Source organism: Amphiprion ocellaris, chromosome 18, assembly GCF_022539595.1.
Source record: "Amphiprion ocellaris isolate individual 3 ecotype Okinawa chromosome 18, ASM2253959v1, whole genome shotgun sequence".
NCBI lineage: Eukaryota > Metazoa > Chordata > Actinopteri > Pomacentridae > Amphiprion > Amphiprion ocellaris.
Window position 1 is genome coordinate 3,512,564 of NC_072783.1, and position 24,871 is coordinate 3,537,434.

The 24,871-nt window shown below is 34.7% G+C and overlaps 3 protein-coding genes across 4 annotated transcripts in view; 1 reads left to right on the forward strand and 2 right to left on the reverse strand.

The window, feature by feature from the left end:
* The window catches only part of acsf2 (acyl-CoA synthetase family member 2), a 57,554-nt gene extending 44,875 nt beyond the window's left edge, over positions 1-12,679 (forward strand). Inside the window, exons 11-16 of the mRNA XM_055004491.1 lie at positions 5,008-5,115; positions 5,254-5,405; positions 6,297-6,438; positions 9,225-9,335; positions 9,436-9,504; positions 11,223-12,679. Of these exons, the coding sequence (XP_054860466.1) occupies positions 5,008-5,115; positions 5,254-5,405; positions 6,297-6,438; positions 9,225-9,335; positions 9,436-9,504; positions 11,223-11,279 (639 nt within the window). The 3' untranslated portion in view covers positions 11,280-12,679. The remainder of the gene's footprint in view (positions 1-5,007; positions 5,116-5,253; positions 5,406-6,296; positions 6,439-9,224; positions 9,336-9,435; positions 9,505-11,222) is intronic.
* On the reverse strand, positions 8,812-17,355 carry armc7 (armadillo repeat containing 7). Of its 2 annotated transcripts, none has more exons than XM_055004526.1 (4): positions 17,153-17,355; positions 15,084-15,227; positions 13,838-14,200; positions 8,812-9,295 (listed from the first exon to the last, which is right to left on the reverse strand). In XM_055004526.1, the coding sequence occupies exons 1-3, from the start codon at positions 17,238-17,240 to the stop codon at positions 13,857-13,859; spliced, it is 576 nt and encodes a 191-aa protein (XP_054860501.1). In that variant the 5' UTR covers positions 17,241-17,355; the 3' UTR covers positions 8,812-9,295; positions 13,838-13,856. The 2 variants fall into 2 exon arrangements, with proteins under 2 accessions (XP_054860501.1, XP_054860500.1); XM_055004525.1 differs by having other exon boundaries at positions 8,815-9,295; positions 13,834-14,200; positions 17,153-17,354.
* Positions 17,356-22,992: 5,637 nt separating this feature from the next.
* The window catches only part of ndel1a (nudE neurodevelopment protein 1-like 1a), a 28,646-nt gene continuing 26,767 nt past the window's right edge, over positions 22,993-24,871 (reverse strand). Inside the window, 1 exon segment of the mRNA XM_055004522.1 lies at positions 22,993-24,870. Within this exon segment, the coding sequence (XP_054860497.1) occupies positions 24,700-24,870 (171 nt within the window). The 3' untranslated portion in view covers positions 22,993-24,699.

The window sequence follows — 24,871 nt, forward strand, 5'->3', positions numbered from 1 at the left end:
CACACGGCGCTATTTATAACATTTACTTAAGGGGGGAAAAAAAGGAGGGCTTTGCCAGAGTGTTGGAGCGAGAAGGAAGTCAAGTGTCTGTGAGAATTTAACCCTCAAAGAGTAGCGAGGCGGCAACTTTCTGCAGGAGCTGCAATCAAATGGTGACACTGAGCTGCATCAGAAAAACCTCTAAAGTATCGGTGTCAAACTCATCTTAGTTCAGGTTCAACATTCAGCTCAATCTGATCTCCAGTGACCAGTAAAACCACAGCATAATAACCTATAAATAACTCCTAATGTTTCCTTTGTTTTAGTGCAACAAAGTACATTTCAAGAAATTATCTTTTTACAAAACATTATGAACAACCTGAAATTTCTTAAGAAAAATTTGTTAAATTTCAACAATATTATGCCTCAGTTTATCATTTCCACATGAAAACCTACAGATCACAGAATGTCTACAAAGGAACACAACATTTAGTCCCAGCTATCTGGAACTGATAATATAGGATTTTACTTTATGATCAAAATGACAAAAGTCAGACAAGACAGACAAGACTAAATATTACAAAAATGAGACACAAAACGGCAAAAAATGAGACAAATGACACAAAACAAAGAGACAAAAAATGAGACGGTTACAAAACGACAAAAAATGAACAAACAACAAAAACAAGACAAAAAAATTACACAAATGACACAAACGAGACTGAAAATTATAAAAGCGAGAAACAAAACGACAAAAACGTAGACAAACAACACAAGCGAGACAAAAAAGACAAACGATACACAAAACAACAAAGTGAAACACAAAACTACAAAAATAAGGCAAAAAACACAAGCGAGACAAAAAGGAGCCAAAATGACAAAAATCAGACAAAAAACAACAAAAAAGACAAAATATTACAAAAGTGAGACACAAAATAACAAAAACAAGAAAATGACAAAAGTGAAAAACACGACAAAACAAGACACAAAACATCAAAAAGAAGAAACAAAATGACAAAAACAAGACACAAAATGTCAAAAACAAGAAAAAATGACAAAACAAGACAAAATGACAAAAGACACAAAATGACAAAAACAAGACACAAAACAACAAAAACAAGACACAAAATGACAAAAACGACACAAAACGACAAAAACAAGACACAAAATGTAAAAAACAAGACACAAAATGTAAAAAACAAGACACAAAATGACAGAAACAAGACACAAAATGACAAAAGACACAAAATGACAAAAACAAGACACAAAACAACAAAAACAAGACACAAAACAACAAAAGTAGCAAAATAACAAAAACAAGAAACAAAATGACAAAAATGAGATGAAACAAACAAAAAAGAGACAAAAAAATGACAAAAGAACAATGAACAATCTAGTATTTTATTTTATGATCAAAGCAACTTGTCATGGTCTAGAAATTACTTTAAATTTATAGTTTTACTAATTTACAATCTGCAGTTAATTTCTTCTCTGTAATTTTTACACTTTGAGGGCCGGATTGGATCCTCTGGAGGGCCGCTTTTGGCTCACAGGCCGCATGTTTGACACCCTTGCTCTAAAACGTGAGCATCTTCCAGGTGGAAGCTGGACGACGTGGCTCGAGGTCAGCTTGGATCTCAGACGCCTCCATTGTTTTCAGTCTGCGGCGGCAGGAAAAAGGAGCCTCTCCTCTCCTGCAGCTGTTTCAGAACCTGTAATCGTCTCCAGATGCTGCTTCAAGTCAGAACAATTTAAAAAAAAAGAGGATCCTTCCATCATTGTAGGAGTGAAAGCTTCAGATGCCACTTTACATTCCTGTGTGCATTCTTTCTCCTGCCTGCGGTGTTATGCAACGGCCGCTTCCAGGCGAGAAGACGTCGTTTCTTCAGTGCCTCGGGTCAGAAAACGGTTTGGCTTCAGGTGGATTCATTTAGAAGATGGATGGACCCACCCGGCAAAAATGGAATCTAGAGTTTACTCAACAAATCTAACATTTTATTGGCAATATCGTCTTCTCCTCCCTGAATATTCCAGGGTAAAGTTCTGACGTCTAAAATGCCATGCAAGTCCCGTTTGTCCAGTCTGAATTAACAGCGAATCTGCAGAGTTCAGACAAAAATCACGGAGCAATAAGTGATTTGTTTATTTTCCTCTGAAATGTCGTCGAAGACATGAATAACTTAAAAAAAAAAATGAAGTAACACGAAAAAAACAAAAAGAGACAAAAAAAGGACAAAAGTTGCAAAGCAACAAAAAAAATGGACAGCAGTGAGACAAAATGGAAACAAAATGACAAAAATGAGAAACAAAACGACAAAAACATGAGACAAACGACAGAAGTCAGACAAAAAACGCCAAAAACAAGACAAAATATCACAAAAATGAGACATAAAACGAAAAAAATGAGAAACAAATGACAAAAGTCAGACAAAAAACAAGAGACAAAAAATTGACAAAAAAGTTACAAGCGACAAAAATTGAATAAAAACAAGACAAATTACACAAAAACACAAGCGAGACAAAAAGGAAACGCAAAACGACAAAAACATGAGACAAACAACAAAAGTCAGACAAAAACAACAAAAACAGATGAAAAATTTAACAAAAAAATTACAAAGCCACAAAAAAGTGAACAAACAACAAAAGCAGGACAAAAAACATTACACAAATGACACAAACGAGACCGAAAACGACAAAAGCAAGAAACAAAACGGTAAAAAAGTAGACAAACAACACAAGCGAGACAAAAATAAGACGCAAACGATACACAAAACAACAAATAAAGAGAAACACAAAACGACAAAAACACGAGACAAGCGACAAAAGTCAGACAAAAAAAACTACAAAAACAAGACAAAATATTACAAAAATGAGACACAAAATGACAAAAAAAGGTAGTGAACAACAGCGTAAACATTTACTTCATGTCTTTTGTAAATAGAAAAAGAAAATGGCTGTTTTGAGAGTTTATTTGCAGGTAGATTTTGCAAAAAAAGGGGATTTTGTTACAAATTAAATGTGTAAAAGTCTCCCAAAAAAGATGCACTGAACCTTCAGAAACATGTAATAGAAAATAATAAGAGAGTATATAGATTTTTTTTTTTAAATATTTTGAGTTAATTTTTAAGCAACAATGCCACATATTTACTATCTGCAGCTTGGCCAGTGTTTTAAATCACAAAAAGCATATTTCAAACAAATGTTTTGTAGCTAAAAAGAACTTTTTTTTTTTTAAATGTAGTTTGAGACATGAATAAAGTCCAGAAGTGAGGCGGTGAATTACTGTAGTTGAGTAAATGTGCATAACTGAGAGGTTTTATCTGTGGTTCTACTTATTTTCTTTATTACTTTAACGTTAGTTGCGTTTTATTTTGAAATCTAGTGTATAAAAAGTCTCCCAAAACAGAAATAAGTGACTGAAGTAGTGAATATTTGTTAATAGAAACCCAGTAAAGCACTATTTTGGTCAGTTTTTAAATAATTTTAGTTAATTTTTCTGTAATAACACCAAATATTTGCTGATTCCATCTTCCAAGTGAAAAGATTTGCCATTTTTTCTACTTTATTTCACTAAAACACTATATTTCAGTGGGTTTGAAGATGTTCAGTAGACAACAGAAGACCATTTATCACCGTTTTTTAACATTTTGGATGCACAATAACCTATCATGGCTTTAAGAAAATAGTTAAATAGACAAGTAATGAATCCTTTCTGGATAATCAGTTATTTTTGCTGGCTTTGAGTGATTTCAGTCGCGCTTCTATCACATGTTTGTATTTGCATTTTGACGTATTGCAGCGGGAAAAGTTAACGGAAAATACAAAATTAGGGTAAAAAAAAAAAACAGAAAAAGGAAAAAAAAAAGTCTGAAAATTGGTGAAAAATGTCAGAAGATGTCAAAAAATGACAGAAAAATATCAGAAAATGGAAAAAAAATCCAAAAACTTATAAAAAAAATGACAGAAAAATATTTTTTTAAAAGTCTGAAAATTGGTGAAAAATGACAGAAAATGGCAAAAAAAAATCCAAAAAAATATGAAAAAAATGACAGAAAAAGGTTTTAAAAAAATCTGAAAATTGGTGAAAAATATCCAAAAATAGTGAAAAATGTCAGAAGATGTCAAAAAATGACAGAAAAATGTCCAAAAATTAGTGAAAAATGTCAGAAAATGTCAAGGAAAATTACAGAAAAATGTGAAGAAAATCGTTAAAAAGACAAGAAATGAATGATTTCTTGACAACGATCAGTTATTTTTGCTGGTGAGTGACTACAGTTGTGCTTCTATCACGTGTTTTTATTTACATTGTGACGTATCGCAGCAGAGAAAGTTAACGGAAAATACAAAATTAGGAAAAAACTCCTTAATTTTGTTTGTTTGAGGTTGTTTTTGACACTTTAAAAAACATTTGGTGCACCATTTCTTTGTTTCTGGCTTCTTCTACTTTGTTTATTTTGTGTAACGTGTCCTGTAGCGCCACCTTCTGGTGACTTTATGCAGCTGCGTTTATTCACTACAAAGCTGCTGATTTCTGATTTTCTTTGCACTATTTCCAAAGTTTGGCTCGAAATTGCTCCACAATTTGAATGGAAATACAACTAGTGAGGTTAAATAGTTCCACTTTTGTCTATTTATGCACTTCTTTTCTTTACTATTTTGACTTTATTTGCTATTTTCTTTTAGGTGCAGTGAGAAAAGGTCAAGATATTTCTCCAGCTGATATTTTTCACATTCGTGCATGAAAAAAATGAATCAAACTGAACACACTTGTCCAACAAAGACAAAGAAAACAGTGTTTTAGTCAGTTTTTTTGTATTTCAGCTTCCTCTTTGTGTCTCATGAGACCAAATCTTCCTTGTTTAAGGCGCTTTAGAGTTCATTTCAGAGTTGGAAAGAATCATCCCTGCTCTGTTTCCACTCAGTCCTGTTAACTGGTATTTAAGTTATCAGCACAAAAAACTGAAGCTGAAAGTACAGGTTCTTCAGTCCCAGTCTAATGTTTGCTTCTGATGTTCTGCTGTTTGTCAGATTGGATACGGAACCACAGAGAACAGTCCAGTGACCTTCTGTGGATCTCCGATGGACAACATGGAGAGGAAGAGTGAGACGGTCGGCTACATCATGGATCACGTAGAGGTGCTTTAACGTTCTTATTCTGTGGAAATATAGTTAACATATACGTGGGTTCAGTGTGTACATGAAGAATGGTTAATCTTGTTTTATTTATTAAGGAGTTTTATTTCTCTAACTAAACCTGATCAATCTGCTCCTCAGGCTAAAGTTGTGAACCCGACCACCGGGCAGATCGTCCCTCTGGGGATGACCGGAGAACTCATGATCCGAGGATACTGTGTGATGCTGGAGTACTGGGCCGACGAGGCCAAAACTCAAGAATGTGTCACCAAGAACGGCTGGTACAAGACCGGGTGAGTCAATAAATACTGCATCTGGCTGATTTAGGGCCGCAATTAAACATTATTATTATCGTTGGTTGATTGGTTGGTTGGTTGAGGAAATGTCAGAAATGGTGAAAAATGTCTGAAAATGGTGACCAATGTTCAAAAATTGGTAAAAAATGTCAAAAGATGGCAAAAAATGACAGAAAACTGTGAAAAATGTCCGAAAATGGCAAAAAAATACAGAAAAAAATTCCAGAAATTGTGAAAAATGTTCAAAAACTGTGAAAAATGTCAGAAAATGGCAAAAAAAGACAGAAAAATGTCTGAAAATAGTGACAAGTGTCCGAAAATTGGTGAAAAATGTCAGAAAATAGCAAAAATGGTGAAAAATGTCCGAAAATGGCAAAAAAAAAAATCGATCACTGTCGTATAAAGTCCAAGATAACATCCTGAAATGTCTTGTTTTGTCCACAACTCAAATATAATAAGTTTACTATCATAACAGAAAAAAGAAACCAGAAAATATTAAAATCTAAGAAGCTGGAATTAGAGAATTTTGTTTGTTTTCTGTAAAAATAATAAAATATCTGGCGACAATCGTCAGTTAATCAATGAACTGTTGCAGTCTCTAGTTTAGCATTTTATGTTTATTTTATTTAACTACCAATAAAATTTTGAATGCAATTAAACAAATATTTGTATTTGAAATGTGTAAGATGTGTAAAAAAATACTTTGTTTAAAATGATGATTTGTCAAATTCCTTGTTTAATTTATAAAATTCTGATTTTTGGGGCAAAGCAGGAATAAAGTAATAGTAAAGAAAAATAAAGTATTGTTTGCTTCAAAGATTGTTTATCTTTATTTTGTCCAGTTATTGAGATGTTTTACTAATTTTTTACTAATTTTTTCCCATCCAGGGACATCGGCAGCTTGGACGCCTACAGCTACTGTAAAATCGAGGGCCGGATTAAAGACATGATCATCAGAGGAGGAGAAAACATTTATCCTGCAGAGATCGAACAGTTTCTACACACACACCCCAAAGTCAAGGAGGCTCAGGTGAGTTCAAACTGCCAGGAGGGAACAGCGCCCCCTGTGGCCGAGAGCAGTCATTATAGGAGAACAGGTAGAGAGACCAAAGTGTCCCAAACAGGATTCTGTTTTATGTTCTCAAGATGAATTACTGTCATACATTCACACGTAGAGTCTGAATTTTAAAGACAGACTAATGATATTCCTGCTGCACAGAAACAACAGGAATTGTTTTAAAAAAATGAAAAAAAGTTGCCGCTTTTACAAACTTTGCTGATATTAACCCTCGTGTCGTCCTGCGGGTCAAAATTGACCTGGTTTAAAGTTTGACAATGTGGAAAAAATATATATATATTTTCACAGTGAAACTTCTGATGTCCACGTTTTCAACATTTTTGGGAAAACTTTGAAGATTTTTTGGTGGAAAAAAAGAAATGTTAAAAATGTTGCTTAAGAACATTCACATAAAAATCAACCAAAATCCAGCAAATTTTGCTGGATTTTAGTTGATTTTTATGTGAATGTTCTTAAAGAAAATATTAGAAGTTTTACTGATATATATGGAATCACTTTAGATATTTTTAGGATTTTTTTGGAAGATTTTTACTCATTTTTAAAAAATATTTACAAGAATTTTCTTGCCAAATTTGGGGTTTTTCTAAAAAAAAATAAAACTTTTAATGGAAATTTTTAAGGAATTATTGGATTTTTTTCAGACAAGGAAACCATATTTTTTGGTGGCCGTAAATTAAATTAATTAATTAATTAATTAATTAATTAATTAAATTAAGGTCAAACTGAGTTCCTAAACTTTTAATCAAGGCTGATGTTCATTTTAACAGAACAAATGTGACTTTAAACAAGTTATTTAGAGAACTATAGTAACAGGAATTAAGAAATTATACACTTCAATTGTGTGCCAAGTTTCTTTGCAGCTTTAATATTCAAAATATTTTGATATTTTTCAGTCTGAACATCTTTTTCTACATATTTTTTAAATCTTTTCTGTTGTTCTTCGTATTTTCTATTACAAGGTTTACAGATATTAGTAAAATATACACATAAATATCGTGTGTGCAGAAGAGAAGTCATCAAAATAGTAAAAAAAAAAATCACATATCGAAGTTCTAATGATAAGAAAACTTTACTTTTTAAAACAAAATTCAAACTAAGGTTCCAGTAAAACGGTAAATAAATGAGAATGTTGTTGATTTTAAGTAAAATTGTGAAATTCTTGCCGATAAAACTCCATTTTCACTCTGATGATGGTTTGCTTGGGTCGCCTCGATGTTTTTTGTTGTAAAAATAATAGAAAAAATCTATTTTAATCAAAATACGTCAACATGCCGATGGATTTAAAACTTTAAATACTTCTAATTTGTGCCGCAAACATGAGTTAAAGTTTATGAGAAAAAAAACTACTAATTTAAGAGAAAAAACTCTAATATTGTCTGAGGTTAATGTCGCAAATCTGAGAAAGGAAAACTTGAATATGTGAGATTAAAGTGGTAAATTCACAAGAAAAACACATTTGAGAGAAAAAAAAATGATATTCTGAGATTAAAATGGTAAATTTAAGAGAAAAACTCAAATTCTCTGAGCATAAAGTGGTAGATTCACAAATTTAGGAGAAGAAAACTTAAACTGAAATTAAAATGGTAAATTTAAGAGAAAAAAACTTGAATATATGTGAGATCAAAGTGGTAGATTGACAAGAAAAACATAAATCTGAGAGAAAAATATAATATTCTGCCATTAAAATAGTAAATTATAAGAAGACACAAATTTAAGATGAAAAAACTTGGATATTGTGAGATGAAAATGGTAAATTTTAAGAAAAAAAACTTCATTATTCCCAAGTATGAAAAAGTTTGGTACCTTTTTTGGTACCTTTTTCTTGTAAATTTATGAGAGATGCAAATTTAAGGGAAAGAAAATTTTGGATATTCTGAGATTAAAATGGTAAATTTAAGAGAAAAAAAAGTCAGAAATTTTCTGAGATTAAAGTTAATCTACTTTCTAATTTAGAAGCATATTAAAATTTAATTTTTATATCGTTTACGACACATAATGAATTAAATTTATTTTAAAAAAATCGGTCCAATTCAATAGAAAAAAAATATTAAACATAAAATATAAAATTAACAAGTATAAATGAAAATGTATAGATTTTACATAAATTAGCACATTAACTGAATTAAACACCTTTATTGTCATTGCACAGCTGTATAATCTTAACCCTGTAAGACCCAAATACAGAAAAAAATTAGCCAAAAAATGTGAAAAAAATCTATACATTTTTTTACAAAAATATATATAACATAATATGTAATACATGCATAGAAAATAAATAAAACAAAGTATATAAACCCAAATATTGAAAAAAATAATATATGTATATATATATATATATATAGAGAGAGAGAGAAAATTCAAAAAATTATATAAAAATTTATTTTATATATATGTTTTTTAATTTTAGTTATTTTTTGTTCCTTTTTCTATATAAAATATATAGTAAGATTATTATTTTATTTTTTATTATAATACAAAATTAAACTGATGTATTTCTGCAACAGATGGTTTTACAGGGTTGAAGCAACTCTTCATTTGTACAAAAAGAAAATTAAATGACTGTACAAAAAAAAGAAAAAAGGATAAATAAAAATAATTAAAAGTTTCTTGGTTTATCTTTTAATACTTTATCGTCCATATCTGGCTCTTATTTTGGGCTCTGTGCACCTGTTGTCTCCTCATGAGTTTAGTTTTTTCTTCTTCAGTCCACTAACTAAACTGTGTTTTGTGTCCTGCAGGTGGTCGGCGTTGAGGATCCTCGTATGGGGGAGGAGATCTGCGCCTGCATCCGGCTGGCTGATGGAGTCCACTGTACGGTAGAGGAAATCAGAGATTACTGCAAAGGACAGGTTGGGACGGCTCACCTCTAGTAAATCAGGAATAACTGGACTTATTTTCCACCTTTGGGCGGCTCTGCTCAGTGTCTCCCTCTTTATTTTCTCCTTTCAGATCTCTCACTTCAAGATTCCTCGCTACGTTCTGTTTGTGAGCAGCTACCCGCTCACCGTCACTGGAAAGGTAATTTCCTCCAAGACGACATAAATTACAGACAAACGGTTTATTGATGCGTCCAGAGCGAGGACCAGATGTCCAGTTAGCAGCAGCTGGGATAATTTAGGCTTTCCCTCCTGGGATGCAGTTCAGAATAATTTGAACGGTTCGGCCCTGAACGCCTCCAGACAGGAGGGAAGGGCGGCTATTAGCCCGTCTGCACGCAACCGAGTCCCGTTAGACGAAGCCAGCAGGGCGGCAAATGAGATCAAACCACACCCTCAGTTTAAGATCCCAAAGATAGGGATCAGATCTAATGATAATATGTGGAGGAACTGCAGAAAAATACAGAAAATCTGCTGTTTTCAGCTGCTCACGGGTCGATATCTCAATATAAGGCATCAAATTGGGCTTTAAGAGATTGTGGGGGCATTTTTCACCAAACTATTAGTAAAATATACTTTCCCCCACAGCAGCTACATGCATTTTAGCTAAGTAGAAAGAAAAATCGTTGCTGATTTAAGGTATTTCCTTTAAAAAAAAAAAAAACTTTAAATAGATTTAAGGTTAAAGCAGTAGATTCACAAGAAAGACACAAATGTAAGAGAAATAAATAATATTCTCTGCCTTTAAAGTAGTACATTATGAGAGGACACAAATTCAAGAGGAAAAAATTAGGATATTCCAAGATTAAAAGGGTAGATTCACAAGAGAGAAAAAATAATAAAGTAGTAATTTAAGAGAAAACTCTGATATTTAGAGAAACAAAATACTGGCATTTTATGGGATTAGTTAATTTATTTAAAAAAAAAAAAAAAAAGCAAATTGAAGAGATAAAACTGCAAAAATTCTTAGAAATTTAAATGGTAAATGTACGAGAAAAAAACCTGACAAATTTAAGACAAAAAACTAATATTGTCCGAGATTATAATTTTCTAAATGATGTTTATCCTGCAACCTAAGAAAAAAAATGTGAGATCAAAGCCACAAATTTAAGAGAAAGGAAACCTTAGTCTCACATATATTCAAGAGATAAATTCACAAGAAAAACGCAAATTTGAGAAAAAAAGCATTGAGATTAAATAAGTTAATTTAAGAGATAAAACTGATACTGTTCTTTAAAGTTTACAAGAAAAAACTCTCGTCATAAATTATGTTTATCTTGTAACCTAAGAAGAAAAAAATATCTGAGATTAAGGACCCAAATTTAAGAAAAGAACAATCTGAATATCTGAGATTAAAGTGGTAAATTCACGAGGAAAAAAAATCTCTGCCATATAAGTAGTAAATTTAAGAAGAGAAAAACTCAGACATTTCTGAGATTAAAGTGGTAGATTCACAAATTTAAGTGAAAACTTAAATTTATATGTGTCTGTAATTTTTACTCTTTTTTTGGAGTTGTATATAAAATGTATTTTTTTGTTTTTTATTCCTTTTTTCCTCATTTTTAAAATATATTTTACATATAATTTATTTTTTTGCTTTGTTTTATTCTATTTTTTATTTACAGGGTTATTTTCCATGCAAATGTATGGGGTGTCCAAAAACTTTTTTCCACCATTGTAAATGAAGCAAACATTTTTGTTGTTTAAGTTCACGTCTATGTTGATTCAGTCGTCAACCAAAATTTATTTGAACTTAAAAACTTTGCTTACTGAGTCAAATATTGCTATTTGACATAAATGTGATTAATTAACTAGAAAGCCTCTAACTATTTAGATATATTTTCCTTTTTGTCTTCTCAGATCCAGAAACATAAACTACGTGAGGTGGCTGAGAAGCAGCTGCAGCTGAAGAAATGAAAAACTCCGTATACGTATGGAGAGAATTTAGTTACTAGATATGAATATCTCATATATATGAAAAGTCCAGTCAGGATTCACACAACCGAACATCTGCAGACGTCACAAGAAGCAACGACGGAACATTTTCTGCAGATGTGTGATGGTTTGGGAGGTTGTGTGTCTCCTCCTGTGACCAGCAGTTAAAGGGTTAACTGTCAACAAATCACATGAAAAGACCAAATAATGGTTCAGATCCAACTTTACATCGTCCTGCTGCTGTAAATAGAACCTAAAACAACCCCAACAAACAGTGTTTACCTGCGTTAGGGGAAAATCACAGTAACCAGACATCAGAGGAAGCTAATTTGGACTGTTATAGCTTTTAAAAATGAAAAAATAAAAGATTTTACACAATCAGGGGGAGGCGAAAAATATTGAGAGGAAAAAACACAAAGTTAAGAGAATAAAACTGACATTTTCTGTGATTAAAGTGATTAGAAAACCTCCAAATTTAAGAGATAAAAAATTCCCTAAAATTAATGTTTTAAATTTGAGGGGGGAAAACTGATATTCTCTGAGATTAAAAATCATAATTTTGTACATTTTGATTATGATGTAACCCAATTTAAAAGAAATAATGATCAGAGATTAAAACGAAATATTTACAAGAAAAAAAACTACAGAAGAAAAACTTGGATATTCTCAGAGATTATAAAGAGATTAAGTTTCACATTTGTGAAAAATGATCTTGGATATTCTGAAGTTAAAATAGTACGAAATTCTCTGTGATTTAAGTGTTAAAAACACAAGTTTAAGAGAAAAAAATCTTGGTAACTCAGTAAATTTACAACAAAACTCATATTTTCGGACAGTACCTAAAATTAGTCGCAAATTTAGGAGAAAGTATTAAAATAGTTTTATAAAAATCCACGACAGACTTAATACATGTGATAATTACAAATATATGACTTTATGATCTCTGAATTTTTAACCTACGACGGCTCTGATTCACTGTTTTGAGTCTTTTTTTTCTTTAATAAAATGAAATATTTACGTTTTTAAGAGAAATCAGTTGGTTTTGGGAAGCTGGAGAATATTTCAGGACCGACCAAAGTAACGCTAATTTTAGTCAGTTCTGTCAAGTCACAGCAAGGATTTTCTAATCTACTTTTATGATTTGCGTAAAAAATTAATCCTGCAAACATCTTTTTTTATGTATCGGCAGAAAAAACACCTAAAAAATGACTTTTAAAGAAGAGGAAACTGAGCCTTTTTAAAATGATAATTTCTCTGATGCTGATTTTAGTCTTTTCATGAGATTTGTTCACTCTGCTGCTCTACTTTTTATCCAGCAGAAAGCTTTAAATATATGTTTTTTTATATCGACTTGAAATAAACTCTTTTCCCTGTTCAAACCAGCCGTGGGTGTTTCTGTTTTTACGGGAAGGACGGAGGTCTTTCTACTGATCTCGGTGGCAGGTGCAGCCTCTTAAGCTCTGGAAACGCCGTTCAGAAACACTCACAGGGATAAAAAAAAGGGAACTTTAAAGCGAGTGGGTATGGTGGACACGCACTGGAAGCTGTAAAGAATTTCCTGAGCGGCTACATGAGCAGTAGGATCGGATGTCGTCTCCTGTCTAGACCTGAAGGACTCGGCCCAGAAATAGCTCCTAAAAGCCCAGAAGAAAACAAACGGTGCTCCTGGCTCTTAACGGGGAACCTCAGAGTTTACTTAGCAGTTTTTATTTGACATATTTCAGGCTTGGATTAAATGTTTCAGGACATGGTATTCTTCCTGAGTGCAGCAGTTGGCTTTAACGCGCTCAGCGGCCGCCTGGTCGGAGGAAATCGCTTGAAAGCCAAAGGAATGTGCATTTTTGTGGGGAAACAGGTATGGAGACGACAGTGAGTGACTCTGTTTCTCTCTCAACAATTTGGTTTAGAAGTTATAAAACGACACTGTGGACATGCTGCTGTTAGTATTAACTCTATTAATCTCTCAATCACTCCGACTGATGCCAAACTTCTGCTTTAATAGAAGTTAGAGTCTCCCTCATGTGGTCAGAAAGTAAACAAGATTTAGATTAAGGCACATGAGGGAAATAAAAACACACTATGTGGCCAAAACTGTGGAAAATCGAGAAGCTTAAGGCCACACCGGATTGTTTGGACAACAAAAGTACACTACCATTTAAAGTTGCTCTATAATAATTAAAGTTGCTCCATACTGGTTAAAGTTGCTCTATAATAGTTAAAGTTACTTCATATTAAAGTTGTTTTAAATGAGTTAAAGTTTCTCAGAAATGATTTAAAGTTGCTCTATATTAGTTAAAGTTGTTCTATATCAGTTAAAGTTGCTCTATATTAGATAAAGTTGCTCTATATCAGTTAAAGTTGCTCTATAATAGTTAAAGTTGCTCTATATTAGTTAAAGTTGCTCTATATTAGATAAAGTTGCTCTATATTAGATAAAGTTGCTCTATAATAGTTAAAGTTGCTCTATATTAGATAAAGTTGCTCTATATCAGTTAAAGTTGCTCTATATCAGTTAAAGTTAAAACGTGGTACTCACATACAGCAGCTCCTCTCCGTGGTTCAGTCCTTGGGCAGCGGGATGCCGACGGCCGTCTGCTGGACCTCCATCTGCTGCTGGGCTCGGCTCACCTGCTCCTCGCTGCAGCAGTCCTGCAGGAAGACGGCGGCCAGGTTCCGCAGCCGAGGGCTTTCTGAGAGCGAGAAGCGCAGCATGCAGTGCAGGATGGAAGGATGGGTGATCTGGGAGCGAGACGACGGAGTGACGAGGTTCATGAGGACGGTGACGGCCGACAGAACCGTCTCTTCTCTCCGACTCGACAGGCAGTTTGTGACCAAGTTGATCCCGTCGCTCTGCAGGATCACGTCTCTGCATTCAGGGTCCATGCTGAGGTTACACAGCCCACCTGAAACGTGAAGCACGAAGAGACGAGTTAATGGGATGATGGTTACCGTGGAAACAATGAGACAGTGGTGACGATGGGATCTACAGTCATGGACAAAATCATTAGACCGCCCTTGTTTTCTTTTGTTTTGCCGTTTTCTGTCTCATTTTGGTCGTTTTGTCTCGTTTTCGTCATTTTGTATCTCATTTTTGTCATTTTGTGTCTCATTTTTGTCATTTTCTGTCTGTTTTAGCCACATGATCCACACAGGAGTTGGTACTGATTCATAACCATTGTTTCTGATGACTGCATCCATGCGTCACAGCAGCCCATTCCTGTTGCACTAATCCTAACTAGTCTGCTTTGCTTTTGGGAGGTCTGATGACGATTCCTGACAGGAATGGATGAGTGACGGTCATCTGGTGGTAGAAAGACGTTTCCTGACCAGCTAGCAGTTTGGTAGAACCATGTTGGGCTTGTTTTTTCTTGGTGGAATTAACGGCTGTCTTGGAGATCTTCAGTTTTTTCACTACCTGTCTCTCACTCATGATGTCTGCCTTTGTAGCTTCACATAATTCTTTTATTTTAGATGTTATATGAGAGCTGACAACTTCTGAGTTGTGCTACGGCTTGAATGTCAGCAGGAAACCACTCTAGACCTTTGGATGTGCTGCTGATGACATGAAATGTCCTCTTATAGACCCTGGAATACAATGAAGCTGAAGCATGTCAAATAGGACATAAAGTATGATGGAATCAGCTGCATTTATTGTCCTGTTTATTGTATTCTCCAGGTAATAAACCTTTAGTGGTACCAGGCATTGAAATAAAGAAGAACTTGAAGAAAACAGTGGTGGTCTAATCATTTTTACATGACTGTAGTTTCTGCTGGTGTCAGACTCACCCATCCCAAACTCCACAAAGTTCTCGTTCTCCTCAGTCAACATGTCCAGGAAGAGATCAGCCACCTGCAGCTCCTTCAGATAATCCATGTTCTTTGGGTCATAAGCGAAGTTAGCGAGATTAGCGAGAACCTGCTCCTTCGCCTCTGATGTAGACAAAAGACACAGAATTTAAATGTTTAATAGCTACCAGAATTAATCAATTTAAATTAGATGCGCTGATCATAAGCATGCAAATGTCAGTATGTTGGTCGATATAAGTTGCAGTACATTTATAGTCCACCAAGAGGCGCTGTAAACTGGTGGGTGACATCAATATTATGCAAATTACTCAAGTAAATATATAAAACTAATAATATTGTAGGGACTTAACCCCAATAGTTTAACCTGTTGGGTAAATTTGTAACATTATCTCTGTATTGGGAAGCATTTTGGGTCAATGTTTGTTATTTTAAACATGCTGCATAAATAATAGTGATCTATGAGTGTGTTAAAAAGCAGATGAACATCTAAATATGAATATTAAACATTTGTTATGGACGTTATAAACTGTTGTAAAAGCACAGCAGGGATGAAATGGAAAGATCTGGTCAAAACCAGTGTCAACAGTTAAGCTGTGGTCACCAACTTTAGTTTTATCTTTATTTTACATAGAAAAAGCCAGTCATATTTCTTATGTTCCTGTCATAAAAATACATTAAATAGCACATGTTGTATTAATGTAAGTACTGAGCACACAGTAGCTCTGCTTTAATATATCCAACACCCTCTTTACAGTACATTTATGGTAAACAATGAACAAATTAGCAGCTTTACACACCCTCCTCATGAGGGAAAATTAAAGTGAAATAACAAAAAAAATCTGCATTTATCTTCAAATTAAAGACACAACCAGTGATTTCTAGCATAAGCTACAGGCATGTTTACATATAGAATTAGAAATGGATTTTACATGGAGAATCAGCACTAAGAAAAAGTAGAGCAAATGAAGAATAACCCTTGCATGAGCATTAAAACCCCTTCCCTAATACAGCAGACAGTCCAACAACAACACAAACTGAAGATTAGAACCATCATGAGGGAAGGATTTATTACAGAACTTCTGCATTAGATTTCATTTGTATCAGTTCAGTGTATCTCTTAATGCAGAGTCTATTTAAAACTATCAGTCCTTTGTGATGGCAGCTTCTGAAACTGATTTAAGTGAAGAAAATATGATCCTTTCTGTTCACATTACGCCTTTAAATAATAAAACTAACTACTTGTTAGTTTACAGACATCTCCACTCAGACTCTCTGGGTTTTTATGGGGCTGATTCTGTTCAGCACAAATCAGTGAAATTTATGCTGAACACAATCTCATTTTGTGTCTAGTTTTTGTCATTTTGTATCTCGTTTTTGTCATTCTGTGTCCCGTTTTTGTCATTTTGTGTCTCGTTTTTGTAATTTCTTTATCTAATTTTGTCATTTTGTGTCTCCTTTATGTCATTTTGTCTCATTTTTGTCGTTTTGTCTCGTTTTAGTCATTTTTTGTCCTGTCATTTTGTGTCTCCTTGTCATTTTGTCTCGTTTTTGTCATTTTTTTGTCTTATTTTTGTCGTTTTGTGCCTCGTTTTTGTATTTTTTTGTCTCATTTTTGTCATTTTGTATCTCATTTTTGTTATTTTTTTTCTCATTTATTCGTTTTGTTTCTCGTTTTTGTCATTTTGTGTCTCATTTCTCAAACCCCTTCCCTAATAAAGCAGACAGTCCAACAACAACATAAACTGAAGATTAGAACCTTCAGGAAGGAAGGGTTTATTACAGAACTTCTGAATTAGATTTCATTTGTATCAGTTCAGTGTATCTGTTAATGCAGAGTCTGTTTAAAACTATCAGTCCTTTGTGATGGCAGCGTCTGAAACTGATTTAAGTGAAGAAAATATTATCCTTTCTGTTCACATTACGCCTTTAAATAATAAAACTAACTACTTGTTAGTTTACAGACATCTCCACTCAGACTCTCTGGGTTTTTAGGGGACTGATTCTGTTCAGCACAAATCAGTGAAATATTCAGATTAAATCTTTCTTACCTTCGCTGTCGGTGTCCTGAAACTCCGTCACCAAAGTCTGTAAATATTCAAACCGGTCGGAGCTTTCAGCGGAGCTTCTTCTCCACATCTTCCAGCATCAATTTTGCTCTTTAACTTTGTACAAAATACAAACGAACAAGTGGGTAAATTAACCTGCTGTTTTTCACCTGTTCGCTGTTTGGTCCGTCGCTAAAATATGTCCGTGAACCTGCGCGAGTAAATCTAAAGTTCCGCTTAGTCGATATGTCTTTTTAAATAACATGTAATATTGAAAACAACAACAACAACACTTAAACACATTTAAACATGCAAACAGAATTCACACTTTCGTAAACGGTTAAAGTTTATCTGTAATGTTTTTTTTGTCTCTTGGGATAACATTGCTTTGTAAAATCGCTGCTCGACTACTGGAGTTAAGGGTAAATCTACATAATAATCTCAGTTTCTACCATGAAACATCAAAGTTAAATATTTTTTTCAAATTTAGAAATATACGTATTTATCATTTCTTAAAGATTAATATATTTGCAAAAGACCTAAAATTATCCTTTTTCTGTAAAAAATAAAAAATAAAAAAATACACCCGTTTTAACCTGTACAGTAGCTGTTTAATGCTTTCCGTAAGATGCCCCACATATTTAACATCAATGAAAAAAATGAGAAAATTCGTTTAAAGCTTCAAATGTCTTATAATGCTGCAGTAAAGTGGAAAGTTGAATTATTTTTGTCCATTTATTGTTTTGAGACTGCGTCAAACGCGGCACTTAAAGCATTTTTAAAGCATAAAAGATACATTTTATCATCTAATATTTTTAAAATTGTGAAAACAACAAAACAATATAAAACAAAATAATAATAAAAGTTTGTTAATGTTTCCCTTAACTATCGTAAGGGAAGGTGACGTCAGCGCGTACGGAAGTGTGGTTACGTGACAATCTGCAGGAGAGTCCGTGAACTGTTACCTCAGCCTGTTCACCGTGGAAAGGTCAGCTACAAACCACATGTAGCTTCATTTTCTGTGATTTTTTTCTAATCTACAATGGAGCCACGCAAACTGTCCGCCAGAAAACGTTTAACTAAACCCATCCTGTTCGGGACGCTGATTATTGGACTGGCTGCAGCTTTCTTTAACAGGTAGGAGGCGTTCACTGCACCTGGGAATGTCTAAAACAGCATTTATCCTTTACATAAACTCACAATGTTTACCTTACAGTGTAAGGGGTGTCCAACATGCGGCCCGCGGGCCAACAGAGGGTCCAATCCGGCCCTCAAAGTGTAAAAATTACAGAGAAGACATTAACTGCAGATTGTAAATTAGTAAAACTATAAATTTAAAATAATTTCTAGATCATGACAAGTTGTTTTGATCATAAAGTAAAATACTAGATTGTTTATTTTTCTTTTGTTGTGTTGTGTCTCATTTTTGTCCTGTTTTTGCTTTTTGTCTGACTTGTCGTTTCATGTTTTTGTCGTTTTGTTTCTGGTTTTTGTTGTTTTGTGTTTCCTGTTTGTCTCGCTTGTGTTTTTTGTCTTAATTTTGTCATTTTGTGTTTTGAAACAGCATCAAATAGTACTAGATACTGTGACTGCTGTACACAGAAGATGGTACAGACTTCTAAACCACTGACAGCAGTTTAAATCCTGAAGCAGATGTGCTGAATAACATATATGTCCTAAACTGCAGCCTCCGTGATTTGCATTGTTTGAAATCACGGTTCCAATATGAAAGTGATTCATTCTTCAGCTCGATATAAGAGTGATATTATTAAAGGATGTAGCAGTGCCAATCACTGCTGTCAAACTCTGATTTTTTTTCTGACGGTATAATTCTCTCTCTCTGTCTCGCAGACACCGGTTCTTCGAGGACGTGGCCGAGCTCAGGCTTCAGGAGCGAGAACGCAACTACGCCAAAAGGTTGGAGGTCCTGGAGAGGCGGCAGAAGCAGATAGAAGAAGTGGCCGAGAAGAAGAAGCAGGCGGGAAGCAACTGAATGTAGCAGCTAGAACCTCTGTGGTTCTGTACAGAGATTCTCCAGCAGACTGTCCTGTTGAGTAGCTCTACAGATTGATGCATCCTGCTGTCAACAGGCCGATGTTAAAGACTAACCTGTTAAACAGAAGCCTTCAAACGCCTTCCCCTGGAGCTGCTGTCTGCAATGGATGTATTTAAATAATCCTCACACATTTGTATAAATACACATGAAAATATCTGGACATGTTTACTTTGCAAGAAGCCAAACTGTTCCCATCAATGTGTCTGTTTTGAGACATGATCAATAATCAAAACACCGTGTCCCAGAAGTTTGTTCTCCACACTGGACAACGTGTTTGATTGTCACCAAAATAGGTTCCACTGTCAGGGACTGTCTGGTTGTTTGTCTGTCAAACTGTCAGGTCCCAGTAATAAATTTCTTGTTTGACCAAAATGCTTTACTCTTACAAACAAATTTTAGAATAGAATAGATGAGAGAATAGAACAATGATCCTTTACAGGAAATTACTTTGCTACAGTCGCATGCTAAGATGCAGACGACCCACAAACCCGACAGAACACCAACACTAATAGCCGTCAAGTATGATGCATCTGCAGCAATGGAGGTTGATCAAACCTTGAAAGCTGGTAATTCCTACAGGTGTCCCAACTTTTCTAGATTACTTCCAACCCCTCTGTCTGCATAAAGTAGTGTTTGAACACACCGTGGAACCCTCCGGAGCATTATCTGAACAGCATTGTACCACAGAAAGTAGTGTGTTGAAATAAAAATGGAGAGGAAAAGGCAATTAAAAATAGAAAACAGACAGACCATCATAACACTTAATAATGGAGAGAAATTGTGAAGAAAGTCAAGGTGTCAATGAGTCCAGTTTTCTTCTCCATCAAAAGGCTCAGAAACTGGAGAAAACTGTGACAGGAAGAGGTCTGGAAGACCCAAAGCCACAACAGAACCAGAAGAGAAGTTTCTGAGAGTCAGCAGCTTGGTGATGGAAGCTCACAGGACAACAGCTTCAATCAGCTTCATAGTGGTGGTAGTATGTACAGGTCAAGTTGCAGCAAGAAAATCGTTGCTAAGACGTCAGAAGAAGAAAAACAGGGCCATGAAACACCACCAATGGACTACTGAAGACTGGAAGAAGGTGTTATGGACTGATGGATCAAAATTTGAAATCTCTGGTTCATCAGCAGCATTTTTGCACATCGCTGAGTAGGAGAAAGGATGGTTCCTCAGTGAATGACATCAACTGTTAAACATGGAGGGAGGAAGTGTGATGGTCTGGGGCTCCTCATTATGCTGGCCACCTTTGATAAAAATCACCTACATCCTCAGCTGAACAGATTGTGCGATTCTACCCCTGTAGTATTAGGACCCAGGTCAAGGTTCAATGAGGTGTGGTTCAGTTTTTATGTGTTTTCTGAAAAACCTGAAAAAATTACTGAGGCCATTATCTTAAGAGTGTCAATATTATACCAACAACATTCTAGATAAGGTTCTACTTCCAGTTTTGGCCGAGAGGAAAACATCGGGGCCTGCTGTGGCTGAACAGGAAATGTTGAACAGAACTGGTATTGATGATAGATGGTGGCCCTGCTCACGCTGCCCTTATTACCCAGCAGTGGTGTTCTGAGCTACCTGGCATTAACCCTCCGTTTGTCCTCATTTACGGGCATCAAAAAATAGCTTCCTTGTCTGAAAAAAATCCAAAAATTCAGCAAAAAGAATTCTGAGAATTTGCCAAACCTTCAAGAAGGAAATTCCAGTAATTCCTTACAAGTTTCCCTGAAAAAAATTATTTTTAAAAAAATCCCCCAAATTTGTCAAGAAAATTCTTGAAAATATTTTCAAAAGATGAGTAAAAATCTTCCCAAAAAATTTTTAAAAATATCCAAAGTGATTAAATACATATCAGTAAAACTTCTGGTATTTTCTTTAAGAACATTCACAAAAAAAAAAAAATCAACCAAAATCCAGCGAAATTCGCTGGATTTTGGTTGATTTTTTTGTGAATGTTCTTAAACATTTTTTATTAACATGTCTTTTTTTTTTTAAACCAAAAAATGTTCAAAAATTTCCCAAAAATGTTGAAATGTGGACATCAGATGTTTCGCTGTGAAAATATTTTTTTTCCTCCACATTTTCAAACTTTAAAACGGGTTGATTTGACCCACAGGACGACATGAGGGTTAAGGAGGAATGACCACTGAACTCCCCTGACCTCAACCCATCTGAGAACTGTTGGGAATCCTGAACTTATTTACCATCGACCACCATGAATCCAAACCATCCACACTCAAGAACCTTTTAACTTCCACGCCTGACAGACTGAAAGCTGTGATCAAAGTGGAAAAAAATGGGAAACAGTGGTTATTGAATAAATAGATTATATTGCATATTCAGTCTTTGAGCTTTGTTTTTCTGGGACACGGTGTAGATGAACAGAAGTTCTCGTCTTGTACTTACATGTTTGTCCAGCAGGTGGCAGAGTTGGTTGCAGCCTAATGGACCAGATCAGTGCAGGTTTCAGCTCCTAAATGAAGACTCAAGCTTTATGGTGACGGTTTTTCTAGTACACACCGTGGAGTTTTGGATTTCCAGGTGTGCTTTTCCTTCCGTTGGCCTCCTTCAGGTCTATAAATCAAACCAGAGACTCCAATCCTGTAGAAGAAACATCCCGTCTGCCTTCATTCCTGTCAGTTCAGTAAAACCGAGCAGATTTTCAAATCAATCTGACGTGTTCTCAGTGATGGATGACACAATCCAAGCACCTGTCAGCAGGGAGCTGGTTGATCTTCATGTCATGAATTTATGAATTAAATCTGACGGCTGCCTGGAACAGAAGGAAAAATATGTCCAAACAGCTGAAGAAGCTGAAGTACTATGAAGCAACACGGATGTAAAATATCTAAATAAAAGTATTTAATTCATTGCCAGAGTGTCCTATTCATTAATAATACTTGAAATATCAGATATTATTACTTAATGCTATGATTCGTCCGTTTGCATCAGCATTCAGATACTTTCTGCATTCAAAAAAGGATATCGATAAATCTAATGGAGTTATAGAGGGAGAAAGTAGCTTAAAATTAAAACACCCAAGTGAAGTAAAAGTACCCTGAACTTGTACTTAAATACAGCTCTTGATGAAATGTACTTAACGCCACTGTTTGTAAAATTCCAGCTGTAATTTAAAATATATTTAAGCTTCAGTAAATACAGTAAAGCACAGAAAACCTCAGACAGATAAAGACAAAAAATGCAATAGAACAGAAAAGCACCAGTAACACGGTTAAAATTGGTGTAATTTACTCTAAAAATGGAACAACTCCTGAGTAAAAACAAAAATAATCAAATGTTTTAAGTCATTTATCAAGAAAGAACTCCAAATATTGTCTACTTTAAGCTTCTTAAATATGACGATTCGCTGCTTTTTGTCTGTTTTATATAAATGTGCATTGAATATATTTACTTTTTAGACACAAAAAGGCTCTGAAAACTTGGTATGGACATTTTAAAAACATTTTTGTAGACTAAATTGATCAATAAGTCAAAATAAATTATAGATCAATCAATACTGAATATAACTTATGGATTAAACTATTGGTTATTTAGTAATTAATCATTTTGTCGCCAAAAATGTCGACCAACAATCCAAAACTCAAAGATATTTAGTTGACAGCGAATTAAAACAGGAAAAACTGAAAATATTCGCATTTAAGAAGCTGCAACCAGAGACTGAAGAGGAGTTTTTGCTGAAAAACGACCACATTTTCAGTCAATTATTGCATTTCTAGGTGCAAATAAGAATTGCAGTTATGGCTAAGAAAAAACTAAAATACAGCGGATGTAACATGTGGAGTATAATACCATCTTTTATTGAAACATGCTATAAAAGAAACGTGAAATAAATTAAACCCACAAACAATAACAAACTGGCAATATTGCACTTGAATGAAACAGAAAGAAAGAAAGAAGAAAGACTGAACAAAGTGCTGTCATGTGATAATAAAGTGGGATAGAACACTAGAGAACAGAAGAACGCTGGTTAATAACGATCAATATGACCAATACTGTACATCATGTCACACAGTTGAGGAGTTAGACGGTGTGTTTGACTCTTTACCATGACGCAAACACTCTCTGGCTCTCGTTAAAACAGCCGTGGAACCATTTAAAGTCAGATGAGGCGAATGCAAGGGTCATAACAGTTAGAGGCCAAAAATCAGTTCAATCAGAGCTCCAGAAAGCTTCGAGGTTCACAGTCGGACGATTTGAAACATCAATAACTGACGGAGACATGTGACACAAATTCTTCAGGACGTCTGTACAAGCCGTTAGAACCTGCTGCGTGGAATCCCAGTGGTTCAAGTCAACTTATTGCTAATGAAAGAGGTGAAAAGAAGCCGTTTGTGTTTTTAAAAAGTACAGATTTTAACGCTATTTGCATAATATTGAGCTTTTTAGAGCAGGGGTGTCAAACATGAGGCCCGTGGGCCAAAAGCAGCCCTCCAGAGGGTCCATTCTGGTCCTCAAAATGTAAAAATCCCAGAGAAGACATTAACTGCAGATTTAAAATTAGTAAAACTATAAATTTAAAATAATTTCTAGACCATGACAAGTTGTTTTGATCATAAAGTGAAATACTAGATTGCCTGTTTTTGACATTGTGGTCTCATTTTTGTAATATTTTGTCTTGTTTTTGTTGTTTCTTTCTCGTTTTTGTCATTTTGTGTTTCCTTTATGTCTCACTTGTGTCGTTTGTCCATTTTGTTGTCATTTTGTCGCTGTTTTGTCTTTTTTGTCTTGTCTCATGTCATTTGTCTAATTTTTTGTCATTTTTTAATCTCATTTTTGTAATATTTTCTTTTGTTTTTGTTGTTTTTTGTTTGACTTTTGTTGTCTGTCTCATGTTTTTGTCGTGTTGTTTCTCGTTTTTGTCGGTTTGTGGTTCCTTTTTGTCTTGCTTGTGTTTTCTGTCTTATTTTTGTCATTTTCTGTTTCGCTTTATTTGTTGTTTTGTGTAGTGTTTTTGTCCTGTCATGTTTTTTATGTCTCGCTTGTGTTGTCTATTTTTCTGTCGCTTAGTTTCTTTGCTTTTGTCATTTTTTGTCTCATTTGTGTCCATTTTTTTGTCCCTTTGTACCTTTTTTTGTATAATTTTTTGTCTCTTTTTTATTTCATGTCATTTGTCTCATTTTTCTCATTTTGTGTCTTGTTTTTGTAATATTTTGTCTTGTTTTTGTTGTTTTTTGTCTGTCCATGTTCGTCCATAGTGTTTTGTAAAAAGATAATTCCTTGAATGTGATTTTTTTTTTTTTTTGCACTAGAACAAGGAATGTGGAGCTGTGATTATTTATAGGTTATTATGCTGTGATTTTACTGCTCACTTGGGATCAAACTGGGCTGAATGTGGCCCCTGAACTTACAAGTTTGACACCCCTGTTTTAGGTGATAATGTGCACTCAGAAAGCACTTAAATGAGGGGAGCTGCTACGTAGAGAGGCCTTGGCTGTCTTTGTAACGTCAGTGAGCGAACAGCAGACACAGCAACACGTTAATATACAGACAGAACCACAGCAGGAACCAAGCACGAGAGAAGAAAGTGGGAAGACGAGGAGAAAACCGGAGCGACAGTACAGACTTTTACAGTATTTGTGTTCCCTCTTTGCCCCGTGGCAGGGCAGGTGTGTTTGGAGGGGTCACTGGGGCAGTTACCGTCACACAGT